The sequence below is a fragment of the Artemia franciscana genome, chromosome 1, assembly GCF_032884065.1.
Source record: "Artemia franciscana chromosome 1, ASM3288406v1, whole genome shotgun sequence".
Taxonomy (NCBI): Eukaryota; Metazoa; Arthropoda; class Branchiopoda; order Anostraca; family Artemiidae; genus Artemia; species Artemia franciscana.
Window position 1 is genome coordinate 46,438,115 of NC_088863.1, and position 16,677 is coordinate 46,454,791.

At 36.4% G+C, this 16,677-nt stretch overlaps 1 protein-coding gene and 1 long non-coding RNA gene across 13 annotated transcripts in view; one reads left to right on the top strand and one right to left on the bottom strand.

Annotated features, from left to right (window-relative positions):
• The window catches only part of LOC136030606 (uncharacterized), a 311,523-nt gene that overhangs the window by 88,518 nt on the left and 206,328 nt on the right, over positions 1-16,677 (top strand). The window lies entirely within an intron of this gene.
• LOC136030519 (modifier of mdg4-like) overlaps positions 1-16,677 on the bottom strand; it is a 66,950-nt gene that overhangs the window by 14,941 nt on the left and 35,332 nt on the right. For 3 of the 12 annotated variants that reach the window (XM_065709567.1, XM_065709574.1, XM_065709558.1), the window contains exon 4: positions 5,759-6,396. The exons of 3 other annotated variants lie outside the window; for them this stretch is intronic. In XM_065709567.1, coding sequence (XP_065565639.1) covers positions 5,876-6,396 — 521 coding nt within the window. In that variant the 3' untranslated portion in view covers positions 5,759-5,875. Of the gene's footprint in view, positions 1-5,758; positions 6,397-15,339; positions 15,982-16,677 lie in introns of those variants that run through there. 6 more of the 12 variants (XM_065709630.1, XM_065709550.1, XR_010618333.1 and 3 more) reach the window with 6 other exon arrangements.

Genomic DNA, 16,677 nt, shown 5'->3' on the forward strand with positions numbered 1-16,677 from the left:
TTTTTTTGTTTTTTGTTTTTTGTCAAACTGACCATTAAGTCTAGAGAAACGTCCAGAGGACTTTCTCAACTTCTCTTTCAAAACATTTATTGTTTGTGACCTCGTTGCTTGAATCGAGGTCCTGGATGCAATCCAAGGTACTTGAGAGGCGTACTGACAAAAATTGAGTAAGGGCAAACCTGTATTTTTGAATCGGGAGGGTGATGACAACCAAAAACGAGAAATTCAGTTTTAGCAGAAGCCATACGAAAGGTGGCTTGCGTCAATAGATGGCTTGATAAGAAAATGCGGTATTCTGTGGGTTGCACAGCGAATGGCATTGTTGAATATAGCAGGACTTAGCAGCTTTCTGGTACTCTATTTTACTCGATTTAAGTACCCTAAAAATTAAACTAGATCTGAGACGATCACAATCCACCCAGATCTTAAACCGGAGCTTGAGACGGCCCTTTGCAAGGTGTAGTTCTGAGTGGTCACTCCAGCCTTTTTTCCTCTACCAGCCCTAATTCTCTCAGATGGTACTGCCACTGAGGCGGCTACTTTAATCAAATGAGTAATCCCAGTAATAGAGCAATCTAAATCAAGGCTGCTGCCCTTCAGCGTTGTAAAAAGAAGGCGAAAATGAATTTTGATTTTAGATAGCATAGAATCCAAAATACTTTGACATAGTGGTATACCAATATTATCCCAATGCATCTAAAACCACTGAGGCTGTTGACTGATTTGTGGAATAAACAAACCCATACAAAACTTTAAATTTAAATGGTCACTTATTAACATATCATCAGATACGTCAACAATGACACTCTGAAGTTTGAGAATACTGAAGTTTGCAGTTTAAAATTTTTGAGAGGACAAAATCAAGATAGGAAGTGTGACAAGAATGTTGAAAGTAAGAGAAAGATTTGGACTTGAAAGCAAAAATACGTCGCTTGGCATTGAAGAAAGGAGCAACTGTGTAAAAGGGTGCAGCAGCATCTTTGAGGTCTGAGTTGAAGTCGCCACATATGACAAACAATTTATTTGATAACTTTATGCAGTAATTTTGACAGGGAGGCACAAGTTGACGCATGTTGTTGGCTAGATGTAGAATTTTGATAATTAGTTGGTATATGAACACATACAAGAACAATACTACCTAAATTAACTGCAAGGTATAGATCTCTAGACTCAAGACAACTACATCTAAACTTCTCATTTACAGCAACTAATATGCCACCCGATGGACAACCAGCAGTAGTTTTAAGCAGGTATAATGAAAAAATAAATGGTCAGACAAAACTTATAGCATCGAAGAGTTATCCACATTGAGCAAGTATTCGGTTAAACAGACAATATCATACTTAAATAAGAAGTTTTCAAGAGTTCCTAATTTCTCCCAGGCGTCATTAATATTCAGAAAAAATGCGGAAACAATTTCACAATGACTACAGGCCATATTAACACACACGGCTTATAGTTCCATTTCAAACATCGGGCCCTCGAACAGGCTTCTTGACCCTAGAACACGACTGGCTGTTGCTTCGATGACGGCCATCACAGTTGGCACAGGTAAAGGTAGTGCAGGTCAAGGTTGCTATGATTACTGGCACATTTAGTTGAATTACTTAGAATAATCTCTAGTAAAATGACCAAAGCCTTGACAATTGTGACATTGCATCAGTTTCTCGATTGCAAACTCAACTCGAAATAACACATATTTAATCTTGGTTCCGTGTCTAACAGCACGATCTAATTCATCTTTCGATATGAATTTTAACTGGACTACGGACGTATTACCGAGTCTGGTTGCACTGTTCACACTGTTAACAAGAATAGATATACATGAACCTTCAGAATCTTGGTCCATCCTGATAATGCCGGCATACTCGTGCCTCACTACCTTCGCTCGAATATTTAGCATGTCCGGTATTGCAGCAACAGCAGCAGCCACTGATTGTTCGTCAGACATATGCATTACTATCTTGTCTTTTTTAGCCAGAATATGCTGGACCGTATCAGCACAACCAAGTTTTTCCACAAACTCACGTTGATTAGCTGGATTTCGAATATTCAAGTTGCTCGAAACATAGCTCAAGACAACAGGAACAGTAGATTGCACTACAGCTGGTACTGACCGCCAGACTACGGGGGCTGGGGGCTGTATCGAGGTTTCCTGCTTTTCAACGAGAAAATTTAACATCCTCACGCACTCGTTTAAACGAGATGCTACAGTGGTGCTTGGTTCATTAGGCATAACTTTTACGTCACAAGGATCAACTATAATAAAGAGGGGTAGCTCCTCCTTGCGCGCTAAAAAACCACTCAACAGATCATGGAAACCTGCCAAAAATGTTGCGCTTGGATGTGAACCTCTGCACCTTTCAAGAAAATCAAATTTCAAGGCACTTCTTCACACATTCTGTGCCTGCTTTATCGCTTCTTTTGCGTAAAATTTTGATGCCATCTTGATAACTGAATGTTTTTCTTTTGTAATGTTCCACTGCAGAAAATTCAAAACTGGACACACATGTATAGAAACCACCATTTTTCTGGTGGTTTCCTGACGAAAGAAGTAAGGGAAGCGTTGAAGGCTGACTACCTTGTCCCCAAAATTTAAGGGACAAGCCCGGCCGGCACCACGGCTCTTGCTACCAGCTAGTTCACCCCCTTCTGCTTACTTTTCTCTTGCCACCTCTATTGCAACGTGATTGACAATAAATATCGGATTTTCTAATTATATTCTTACTTCTTGATGTCTAAAGTGTCTAATTTCTTGCAAAAAACTCGCCGGATAGGTTTCACAAGTGACCTTCAATTGGCGAGTGATTGTAACATAAGTTCATAAGAACTTGCCAAAAAACTTTTGATTAAAATCCAGAAAAAGGTTATTTTTTCGTTCAGAATGCACAGCTGTTCACAGAACGAATGCTTCTTCAAATGTATCAAAAACAGAGTTCTATGTAATTAGTTTCTGTAATTTCCCTTAAAGAAAAGCCGTGACAACATACGTTAGACAAAGATAAATAAGGTTAGGTGACCTCTTTTTCGTATTGTTACAAGTATTTATATTTTTCATTTTTGATAGATCCCCATTTATACAGCGATTGTGGCAGAGGAAAGTGCCAATAGAAACAATTATTGCAGTTTTTTCTAAAGTTACAGTCAAGTGCGGGAGTGTTTGTTTTAAAAATGTGAGTTCTTGTTTCTTTTATATTTGATTGTTTATATTTTTAGTTTGGTTTAGTTGTCGTGGCATTTTTAAAATGTCTTAAAAATAGTCTTAAATTGTTGTAATTTTCTCCCTTTTTGTTTTTTTTTTCCCGTTGAGAAAGGCTCCCGGAGGTGGGGCCGAAATATTCGGAGTATTTTTATTTTTTGTTAGTTAAAGTTTTATTTTTTGTTAGTTAAAGTGTAGTTTTTATTTTATTTTGTTGTCACTGCTTTATTTAAAAAAATTAAACCCGTTTTTTCTTCAATTATTTGTTTCGTTAGACAAAGATAAGACCAAAAACTTTAATATCATTAAAATGTTTACTTATAAGGGCTCAGAAAGTGAATAACATCCGTGCAGGATATATTAAGCTTGTTTTGTTTGAATTATAGTTTTGGCAAGTGTGTTTGCAAGTAGTTAAACTGCATTTGTCTGTTTGCTCCACTGTATTTTTTGTATGTGTCCCATCTACAGGTTTTATTGAGTGCAACTTGTAAGCAGAGAATGAGATCGGAATTTTAATTTTTTTTAAACAAAGTTTTTCTGCTGAAAATAATGTGTGGAGTTATATCTTAAAACGTTAAACATTATATTTTGTAGTTTATCCAGCATATCTAAGCCGACGCAGCCAAACAGGACTAGGAACAGATAATCGTTAAGTGGCTGCAGAAAATAAAAGACTAACTCCTAAAGCTAACAATAGTTTTTTAGCAGCCATGAAATCAATAAATATTACTATACAACTTTAATTCTCTAAGAAATTCAAGTAAGTTTAATTTTCAGTGAGAAGCTAGTTTTCTAGAATTCTATAAATATAGGGAGACATAACAAGTCAGTTTGTTTGAAACAGTTTTTCAAAACATGTTGCACAAACCGGGAAACAATATTTATTTTGGAGTCCAACCTCACCCATTACTTTTATCATATAACTTTGTTTTCTTTTTAAATTGGTTTTTGTTAGCTTTTTAGGTTCCAAAAATATATCAAATAACCTATATAAAAAAAGATCCTTTTCCAAATTAGGCAAAGAAACTATAGAAGTCAAAATGAGTTTTTGTTAAAATAAGTCATTAAATATAGGTTCCGGTTCGCATCTCTCTTAAACAGTAACTTGAAAAAAATTGCATTTTTTGTCAAATAAAGAGTCTATTGGAACATATTATCCTTCTTATTTTGGGGCCTTGTAGACAAAAATTTGAATACTATATAAAATTATATATAAAAATAATGAAATATTATATTATATGAAATATAAACAGATTTTAGAAATCTGAAAAAATTTAAGATATGTATCTAATATAGTTTGCATGAATTCGTGTTCTCATTATCCCAATTGTTCTGCCGCAATGCTGCAAAGCATTTGGAAGTTAACAAAGGATATTTTCATTATTGTTACTTTTCGAACTAACATTTTTGGGGAACTGAATAGGTCAGTATAGAAATGGGAATTAAACCATCGGAATCATCGTGATCAAAAACCATACATGGGATTATTACAATCCCTCACAATGAGCGAGGATGATCACTTTTCGCATGGAACCACTAAAGTGCCATCTTTTTTCACTACCGCAAGCGGAGCGCTAGAATACAAATGTATATTTACAAAAAATCAGGATTCGAATCTAGTTACCATGTCCACAAAGAAAAATCCTAACCTTGGCCAATTTTACAGTGTTTGTTTCATACTTTTCACTAATCCCAATCACTTGTTCTAGAAATTTAAGGCAATAAGATAACTATGAACTCGAAGTTCTATTACTATTTCATGCGCCTTCTTTTTTATTCTTTTCAAACATAAGTATACAAAATACACGTTGATATGATCAACAGCTTTGAATTGAGCCTTTGAATATCTCTATACAATGTTGCAGTTGCCTGCTAGTACCATTGGCGCCAATTGAGGGCAGTGCGGGGGTGGTGGCGTGTTCCCCTCCCCTAAATTTTAAATTTTCACCGAATTATGCTTTTTTTAGTATTTTCACTGAAAAACTATTCCCCCCCCTAGATCCTGAAAACACATTTTACCCCACCCTCTCTAGACAATTCTCGTGAATTGACACCACTAATCTAGAACTGTAGCAACTAGAACTAGCAGCCTGTTTCTGCAGGTGAGCAGACGGTGTATGAAACTTATTAATGGAGCTGGGAGTGGAAGTACGCTAGATGGAGGATTGAAAACTTCAAGTTTAGGACTTCCTCCATAGATTGTAATGGTACCCTTTTCATACTTCTCACCCTTTAAATTCCAGAAAGGACACCCAAAGTGTCATTTGTAGATGGCATGTGAAATTTTATGAAGCGTTAATTAAATTGAATTTACAAAAATCGCATAGATATAAAAATTAGCTTTCAAGTAAGCCTTTAAACATCTCTCTATGATGTTACAGTTTTTATGATGTTCTCAGTTTCAAGACAGAATCTGATAGCAGCCAAGCCAAGTGAAGAAGAGTTTTGGGCTCAACCTTCTCCTTAGGTATATAAAGAAGTCAATTTTTAAACGCCCAAACACCACTTCAATAGACAGGATATCTTCTATCACTGCTCATTAGCTATTAAAATACAAAGTTCAAGGCGAAAACCTTTTTATTGCAGTATATTATTATTATCCTGGTAATTATAAGAGCTATTAAGATTCTCTCAACGCACTTCTAAGATTTTAGAAGCAATATATTTAAAAATAAATCAGCTGAAGCGTCCAGTTAGCCCTAATGGTGGCAAAATGTGGATATTTTGAAGCAGTATCGCTTTTGCGACATCACCATCGGAAAAGGAAATTTGACAACTAATGTAGCATTTCAAGCCAACAGAAATGCTATAGAGCCTGTCATAGATAATACGTGCTGAAAAGTCTCCTGCTCTTTCTTTTTTTAGATTGATTGGTTCTGAACATGAACCGGGAGAGCCAACGACTTCACACAGGAAAAGAAGTTGTAAAAACTCGAGTAGAAAAACGTTCATATAATCGTACAGAAATGGCAATAATGAGTTGTTCTTCTTTCCCTGAGCATGGCTTCTGAGTGCATGACGACCCGTTGCATTTACAAGGATATCAGAACTACAAATAATACATCTAGCAGCGTGTTCATTATCTTGAACAGGTTCCACCCATAGGAATTGCTCCATCCACTGTTCCTGAAACTTTACTTTTGTCCTTGGCCTTGAAACCAAGCGTTTTGTTCTTGGTTTATCATATACGCCTTGGCCTGAAAAATAAATTGCAAATATAATACCGCAAAAATAAAACTCGTTTAATAGTAGAAATCTTTTAAGCTTAAAATTATTTTCATGACTTACCTATGCAATCCAATTTGTTGCTTGATTTTTTTCTGGATCTAACACACATATGAATATTAAAGTAATAATACGAAAGAAAAATTAAACTCTAATTTAACATGTCCAGATGGAAATGCATAATTCTCACTTTGAAACTAATGCAGCACGTTAACACGTAATATTATCCCCAACCAATGATACAGCTGGACAGCATTTTAGACATGCTGAGAGTGCAGCCATCAAACTGTTGCCGATTTTATAAAGCTCTATTAATTCTATCTTTTTAAAATTGGGTACACTTAATGTTAAAAAAGTTCATTCTAGGTGATCCGAAATATTTTTATATACTGTGTCAAATCATTTATTTGTAACTTAAGACCATGATTGATTCAATTTCTCAAAAACATCATCTAAAAGAAAGCATTCACGAAATCCAAAATATAGAATGAATTCTGGCCTTTATCAACTGAACCATAGAGGTTGGGGTATAAAAAGAGGATAAAAAGTATTGATTCATATTTTCTAGAAAAAATTATTCCTTCTTTTCCGATTAGCTACAGAACAGATATGTAAGTTTTTTTTATAATATCAAGATGAACCACTTCGATGATCTTTGCTGTAGAAGACTGGACAAAGATTATTGAACCATATTTGCGGCAGTCACCTAACCTTTTTTAGAGTCACTTCTGACGAGAGTATCCTGAGAAGAAAATTCTCCCTCATCATACAACCACTTGTTTGGACAGAAAGTTCAGAAACACTGGAAATGTGATCAACGATAACAAAGATCATTATGGCCCAAAACGCACAGCAAAAACTCTGGCTCATGTTCGAGGTTAGGATAATCGTTTCACAAGTCCGCCGGACAAGTCACAGTCCCAGAAAGTGAATATTTCGAACAGATCTATGCAACAAATTATTCAAATGAATTTGAGTCTATTTCCCTACAAAGTGCAGAATCTTCAAGCTTAAATTCTAAGACTACAAGGGCCATCCACATTTTGAAAGATGGGAGGCACTTATGCCAAATCCTAACCAATTATGGGGCACCACCTCCATGTAAAAGATGGGGCAATGAGGTGCGTTGGCAAGTGGCACCGTTTCCTGTCTAACGATGCATGGCAACAGATGTATAGGGCTTTGTCGGGTTAACCACCCGACAAAGTTTTTTTTTTATCTGTTTATGATTGACAATAACAAAATTATTCTCTGACCATACCAATAATAATAATTACAATAATAATAATAATAATAATAATAACAATAGTTTCTCTGTCCAAACCAATACTCTCCTGGATCGTATGAATTTTTCTGCCCCTAAGATCCCTCCCTCGCAGAGCGACATCTTTATGAGACCAAAACCATAGATCCTGACAACATAGCAAATGTTGTACTCAAAATCCTGCAGTGCTAAACTAGCTGGAACTTTGTCATTATTTTCCCGGACAAGCTTAATTTCTGGAACCTTTCCACAAACATGGAAGTTCGCCCATGTCATACCTAGCCTAAATTCAGAAGTCGATACAACGAGCGTGGGCTCCTACAGGCCTATTAACCTCCTTTCCTGTGTTGGCAAAATCTATGAGAGTGTCTAATAAAACTTGTCAACAGTTCCTGGAATCAAACGACCTTCTAGGCGGTCGCCAATATGGATTCCACCAGAAACCCTCAACATTAGACTGCCTAGTGGTTCAGTATGTGGAGAGGATCGAATTTGGGGCAATAGAGTACGACATTAGACTATTGTCATTTGACATTGCTAAGGCCTTCAACAGAGTATGGCACCATGGTCTACTAAAGAAACTCCATGCGTACGGTGTTCATGGATATCTGTTAATTTGAATTAGAGCTTTCTTTCTTATCGTTCACTACGGGTTGTCCTCGACGGGTTTATTTCTCGCGAAGATTTAGTGAAAGTAGGGGTTCCCCAGGGCAGTATCTTGGGACCTCCGCTTTTCTTCATTTACATAAATGACATGGCAGACAACGTAACAAGCCCTTTGCATCGCATTGTCGACGATACCACGACACACTCGGCCGTCCCAAAACACAATGACCCAACATAAGCCTCCCTTTCCCTACAGATGGATCTTTTTAAAATCGAAAAGTAGTCTGATGCATGGATGATCAACTTCAATGCAGCTATAACAAAGAAGCTTCTTTTTACCAGATCAAATGGTGCCACCTGAACACCCCAGCTTCATTTTCAAAATGAAACTATAACAAGAGTTGCCGAGATTCGTCTACAGGGGATTCATTTCTCCACCAATCTATCTTGGAGTAACCCGAACCCTCTTAATCGGCTGTTAACCTCCAGCGCAAGAAAGCTGGGAGTTAAACTTCACTGCACAAACCTTCTTTCGTCCAGCTCGGTTGTACCACCATACAAGTCCTGCATCAGACCCACAGCTGAATATGGATGTCCGCTATTTGCTGGTGCTTCGAAAACGCTGTTGGCACCACTCCAGAAGATCCAGAATAGGACAAATAGGACCGGTTTCACCTCCACGCATGCATAGTTCCAGCCTCTTAATGGAAGGTATGATGTAGCGTCGATGGCTGTTTTCTGCCTCCAACTCAGCACAGTCCAGGCCGAATTTTAAAATGATCACAACCTCAGGGGATACAAGGCCAAAAAAATCATAAGGTTAAAGCGAAGTTGACAAGATTACGACTAGATAGAACAGAAGAAATGAAGTAGTTACACGCTAATCAAGAGCTTTAAAATTATAAGCCACAAACTTGCATGACATGGTCTAAAAAACTACTTCAAAATCCATTGGTACAATTTTGTTTTGGCAGCAGGTTGCTGATATCAAAAAGAAAAACAACCACTATCGCAAAAAGCCAAAAATTGCACACACCAGATTCCTTATTTTACTGTTTACTTAAACTGCTTTTTGCGAGTGTTCTGAGTGTATGCAACATAATTGCAACATCATAATATAGAATTTTAGAAAAACCCAGGCAAGGCAACCATATCACTTGACTGGGTTGTCATCCAAGTCTGTCCATTAGATTCGTCAATGATTGAATCACTTTTTCTTGTAAAAGACACTGAAGACTTTGGAAAGCGTAAAATAAAATGTTTACATTATGTTCAAATTTCATCAAACACGTTTCATATGAAATAAAATTAGACAGCATAAAATGATTTGTAGCATTATTTTCATTTTTGAAGCCTACGTATATCTATTCGAAATTTCATTTAACATAAAGTTAAACTGACATTCCAACAATTGAAATTATAATACTTAAAAATAACCAGCAGTTTAAATTACCACCCATATCATGGCTTTTCTTATGATTAATTTAAACATTTTTCCGAAAAAGAAGTTTTTCAAAGAAAAGTAAAGGCCATATTAAACTTCAGATCAACAGATACAAATATCTGTTAAAATTCAAACTAGAAACGACAAGAAATTACTATTAAAGAATAAATGAAACTCAAAACGAACAGACATTAAATTAATAATCATAACAATAAAGCATACAACAAGTACTAGTATAAACGAATAAATTACAAGAAATTAATATTAAAGAATAAACGAGACCCAAAACTAACAGAAATTAAATAAACAATCACAGAAAGCAAACATACAATAGGTACTAATACAAATGAATAATTAAATCTTAAAACGAGCGAAAACTTAAATTAAATATGCAAATCAAGCTTGAAACGAACAAAAATCACTGCAAACAAGAGATTGGGCTATGCCTCCTTCTCTCATTGTAAAAGTCTAAAGCCTATTGCGTCATTGGCGCTTTACTAAAAAGAAATTATATTAAAAATATTTTCTTTTGTACTTTTAATGTTGTAACACTGAAAACAAACATACAAATTAGAGTAGAATTAAATTTTTAAAGAATGAGCTATCAGCAATTAATATCATTATATGTCAAATATTCAGTTTAATTTTACTAGTTCTTTCCAAGACCCTTCAAGACAAATATAGTTCCACTGCAAACATTGGATTCTGCCCCCTTCCTTGGCTGTAAAAGTTTAAAGCCTACTCCGTCATTACCAGTTCACTGAGAACGGTATTACATTACAAATGATTATCTTTCAACAATTTATATCATTATATATCAAACATTCAGTTTGATTTTATTTGTACTTTCCAAGACTGTTCAAGACACGTATGGTTTTCAGTAAAACGCCAATGAGGCAGTAGGTTTTAAACTTCAACAGTGAACAGTGAGAGAAGGAGGCTTATGCCTTGTTTGCAGTAATTTTTGTTCGTTTCAAGCTTGATTTGCACATTCAATTTATTTTAATATTTATTCATTCATCTATATTACTACCTATTGTATGTTTGTTTGCTAAGGTTGTTTATTTTATTCTGCCTGTTTTGGGTTTCATTTATTCTTTATTAGTAATTCCTTGCCGTTTCTAGTTTGATTTTTAACAGGTATTTGTATCTGCTGATCTGAAGTTTAATATGGCATTTACTTTTCTTTGAAAAACTTCTCTTTCAGAGGAAAGTTTTAGAATAAATTTGCTCGTTTTTGATTGCAAAAAGGTTCAAGTTTTTAAAAAATGCCTTACTTCAAAATAGCTTTTTCTCAATATCAGTCTTTCATAAAAGCATCAAACCTAGTATTAAGTACCAAAGCATCAAAGCAAAGAAAGCATCTAAGTAAACAAGGTATCAAGGTAAACAAGGTACCAAAGTAACAATAAGTAAGTTCCGTTACTCAGAGCCATTTCCCCGGGGATGGGAGGTTCAAACCCAAAAACATATTTGTTTGGCCTTTGAACTATTTTGAACAAAACGGTTATCTCGAAATTTTGACCGAATATCCTCTGGGAAAGTGGGGCATGGGGTAATTGCCCATTGATCACTTTTGACACTTAAAAAAGAACTAAAATTTCAATTTCCGACAAAATGAGCCTTCTCCAAAGTTGATGCGACCAGCCCTTCCATAAAAAACTTACATTACTAATGGGCACTTTACATGAGTTACAATCCTTTCCCTGGGGGCTATGGAGGATTTCTCAACCCCTAAATAGTAGCAATTTTAATTTAGGACCATTTGAACAAAATGGCTAACTCAAAATTTTGATTAGATCCATTTGGGCAAAAAGGGGCCTTGGGGGGCTATTGCCCTCCGGCCACATTTGACTCTTAAAAGGGGTACTAGAAATTCTGATTTACAGTTGAAAGAGCCCCCTCCGAAGTTTAAACCCCCGTCCCTTCCATAAAAACCTTATATTCCCCCGGGGCATAATTTACAACGCTTGCCCGGACGGCCCTTGTTTTCTGAGGACAGCTCTAGGACACAGGGCCGAAATATTCATTCAAATTAGAATTCCACCGTCTTATGAAAAGAATCCCCAATGTTTCTTCTTGTTTTTGATGTTTCTTATGGAAAGGCGTGTGGTTTTCGTCACTATTAACACTTGCCCCCTGGTTTTGGTGGACTGTTTTATCCATGGAGTCTTTGTTATATGATCTTTAGTCTACTTTCAACAAAACTGCTATATAAAAAACCGGACACAATTGGAGAAAGCAGGGTTGGCGAAGGGGGGGGGGGCTAGTTGCAATCGGATCACTTTGACTCTAAAAAGATAATTAGAACTTTGAGTTTATAATCATTTGTGCCTCCTCCGATACTTATAGGACCACTTCTTCCATAAAAACTTGAATACCCCAAGGTATTAGTAACAACCCTTTCCCGGGTCTAGTGGAGGGGGGTGTGTTGACCCTGAAGTTTTTTGTCTGATAGTTGGACTATTTCAAACAAACTGGCAAGCTTGAAATTTTGATCGGATACATTTGCGGAAAAGAAGTTGTGTGTCTGTGGGGGGAGAGGGAGAGTATATACCCTCGATCCCTTTCGAATCATAAAACGTGGACCAGAGCTTTCGATTTCGAGCCAAATGAGTCACCTCTGTAGTTCATACGACCTCCCTTACAAAAAACCATATATGCCCCAAGGGCATAACTTTTACAACGACTGCCCTGGGGCTCTGGGGGTTTGTGTCGATCCTGAGTTTGTATTATCTGATGTCAACTCTTAGCTATTTTTAACAAAATGGCCATCTAAATATTTTTATCGGATGGGTTTGGGGAAAAAAGAGCTTGGGGGAGGCTAGTGGCCCTCTGATCTCTTTTGACACTTAAAAAGTGAACTATAACTTTCAATTTCCAATCAATTGGCCATCTCTGAACTTTACACAAGCATCCTTTCTATAAGAACCATATAACTTCCAACCCCTGCTCCCAATTCCTGGTGGGTTTTGTCGACCCCGGAGTTTTTATTATCTGATGTTTGAACTTTATTTTTAACAAAACGGCTACCTCAAGATTTTATTGGATGGGTTTGAGGAAAAAAGGGCGTGTAGGGGCTAGTTCCCCTCTGATCTCTTTTGACTCTTCTGAAAAATCGAGCTAAAACTTTCAATTTCCAATCAAATGAGCCCTCTCGGAAGTTAATACGAGCATCCTTCCAATAAGAACCATATATACCCTCAGGACATAAATTACAACGCCTGCCCCCATGCCCTGGGAGTTGAGTCAACCAGAGTTTTTGTTATATGATCTTTGAACTATTTTTAACATAATCAGTGTCTCAAAATTTTTATCGGATGTATTTTGAGAAAAAGGGCTTGGGGGGCTAGTTGCCCTCCGATCACTTTTGACTCTTAAAAAGGGCACTAAAACTTCCTATTACCAATCGAATGAGCACCTTATGAATTTTAAACTACGAGCCCTTCCATATGAAGTAGCTGTTTATGGAATTTAATCTTCTGCTAGAATAGTGAAAGACACATTGAAATGTAAATGAGACAAGCATATATTTTTAACGTGATAAAAATGAGATTAATTTATCACTGAAAGAACAATGCAATAGCAGGAGGGATGGGTATTTACATGTTTATGTAATGCAGAGAATTGTAGTAGCTCAAATTAGGGTATGCACATCTTCTTTTTGATGGGAGGGTATATAGAATGAGAGGCTTACCTCTTGGTATCTTTCAGACATATTTGTTTTTAGAAAACCTTTTTCTGTTAAGTCCAAAACTTAATAGAAGACTGATGGGAAAATTCATTCGATACCCGTTTTTATACCCCCAGGAACGATGTAATTACTCAATTCCCCGTTAGAATTGTAGCAGATTAAAAAAAAATTCCGTGCTTTGAAGGCTTTGTTCCGTAAAATCAATAGTCTATAACGGTTCTCCATATAGAAAATGGCGGAGTATTCACTGCAACAAATTGGCTGATATGCAAGTATATATTGAGGTGATATAAGGACTATGCCCTTGCTTGAGAGGGTTGAAGGTTTTTAAAAGGAAATTTACACTTGGTGTGGGGCCTGAAGGTTTTTCCTGGCCCTCGAAGTTTTTTTTTAACATAACAATCAAGGAAATCCTGATTTAGCGTAGGTTTTTTTTCAAATAAACTAATAGGCAAAACCCAAGGAAATCCTGATTTAGGGGCCCCCTTAAGATTTTTTCAAGGAAACCTAGATTTGGTGGCGGAACCTGAAGGTTTTTCCTGGCCCTCGTATGTTTTTAAACATAAAACCCAAGGAAATCCTGATTTAGCGTCGGTTTTAAAGAACCTATTAGGTGAAACACAAGGAAATCCTGATTTAGCAGCCCCCCTTAAGGATTTTAAACAACAATCTTAGAAATTGTGAAGTAAACAAGTCCTGACCACCGTGGGTTTTTAAACATAACACCCAAGAAAATCCTGATTTAGCATGGTTTTTTTAAAAGAAATTATTAGGTAAAACACAAGGAAATCCTAATTTAGCGGGCCCCCTGAAGGTTTTTTAAAGAACAATCTTAGAAATCCTGAAGTAAAAAAGCCCTTACCATCGTAGGTGTTTAAACATAACACCCAAGGAAATCCTGATTTCGCGTAGGTTTTTTAAAAGAAACTATTTGGTAACATACACCTCCACCTCTTAGAAAACATTCCCTACGACGTAACATACACCTGCGTCTTGAGGAGTTCGCAGTTCAGCTTAAATCGTTAAAGAAAGAAAGGAGTAGTGGGTGTGATTAAAGTGCCTATGGCGTCATTACTCTTACTTTCTCTTTGCCGACTCAATTTTAAATGTGTAAATGTTAAGGGGAATTGTCCGGGGGGAGGGGAATTTTACCTGGTTGGAAATCTCTAGGCTATCGTTCCCTATGAAGGGGGGTTTTCCACAGGACAAATTCTTCAGAGGAAATTTTCTTCGGGAGCAAATTTCTACTAGAGGATGGAGGGAGGTAAGGGGTGTTTGCCGGAAAATTTTACACAGAGGAGGCGATTTCTGGCATGAAAAAAAAATTAAAGTCAAATGAAAGTGCGCTGAGAAAATTTTTCACCCGGAATCATCTACGAGAAATTTTCAGCTAGAATAGAGCTATATGGGGACAATTTTGCTGGGGAGGGGATTTGACGTGGGAAGAACTTTCGTTGGAGAGATTTCCCGTGGAGGGAAGAAATTTCCCTGGACAGGAGCTGAATTTTCGGGCATTATTTAAAAACCACTAGAAATTAAATTAAAAAAAAACAGTTTTTTCAAATGAAAGCAAGGAGTAACTTCAAAACTTAAAACGAACAGAAATCTTTACATACACGAGAGGGGTTGCCACCTCCTCACTACCTCGCTCTTTGCGCTTAAGTCTGACTTTTTGTACCAATTCTTTAAAATCGACTCCTGAAACACAGGGGACGTTTAATTAGAATAATAAGACTTTTTTAAAGCTTAGAAGAAACTCTTTCTAAATAAAGGCTAGCTACATTCTAGGATTTTTAATTATCTCGCTTTGCCATAAGCCATGTCAACTGGGCTTCACGCACAAAATCAATAAAGAAATTATCAAAGAATCTGTGGAATCACTCTCTTGGCTTAATAATTAAAATCCAACAGTTGATAAAGAACATTATTTATTTAATACTTATAGTTGTGGAAATTCACTAAATGACATTCAAATAAGTGTGATAAATAGTATTTTGGAAACCATTTCCTTGAAACTTCAAGTAATCATTGTAAAAATTTAAAGAACTTTTTGTTTTATTTCTTTTGCGACTTCAATACCAGGAAACAGAAGTTGTAGACTAGTGCAGCCTTTCGAGGATATAACAATGAAGCAAGACCCTTCATTAATAAAAACGCCATGGAATTTCGACCTTGCCACATATTTATTTTTCTAGAGAAAAATGTATCACGTTAGTCTGTATTAAGAGACTATAAACGAGGTTGAAACGAGGCAATAGCGCCAATGAGTCTATCGACTTTGAAAAAGTCCCTTTGAACTTGTAGTTAATACTGTAAAAGTGGCAATAATGAGTTGTGCTTCTTCCCCCTCGCATGACTTTTGAGCGCACGACGACCCATCGTATCCACGAGAAAATCAGAACTACAAAGAATACATCTAGCAGCATATTCATTTTCTTGAACTGGTTCCACCCACGGGAACATCTCTTTCCAGTGGTACTGAAACTTTACTTTCGCTCTTGGTCTCGAAAACATTCCTTTCGTTCTTGGTTTGCAAAACGTACCATGGCCTAGAAAAAAAAAGAATATGTCCAGAGGAAAGGACAATTCTAACAACTCTTTTTTCCTTCACTAAATTAACTTATATTTTTAAATTGTTGGAATATGTTCTCTTGTACCAAACAAAAAAGAACCTATTTCAGACGCTAAGATGGAAGAAATTGTTCCCGATTCCTGAGAACAATTAAAGTTAGTTTCTGTAGCTTAATGCCTATCACTTTCATTTCAAAACTGCAGCATGGAGTAAATACGTAAATAAGGCTTTTATTGTAATTGATTAAATAGAACTACAGGAATGTAAATAAACACGTATGCTGGAACATATTCCATGGATTTTGAGAAATATGTTTCTTTGTGTCTATATTAAAAATGGTAAAATCGTTGCCCCTCTTCATTTTCGTAAAATGGTTCCCGTTGAAATTCCTAAAATCATTAATAGAGAGCCTACCTAGTATACCTCTCTAGCTGGGCAACAGACAGTCGTCGAAGCCTCACCCATACCCAGTACATCAATCTGTCATTTCAGCACTTAAATGAATCCTTAAAGCAAAACATAAGGAAATCAAGAGTGTTCTAACAACGTGTAACTAAGCTTGACAAAACATTCAGGCATTATAATTTAGATGATTGGAAACGTCAAATTAGTTCTCCTTTAGGAAAATTTTTCTTTATAATTTACTATTTAGATTGCTTTGCCCCCCCCCCTT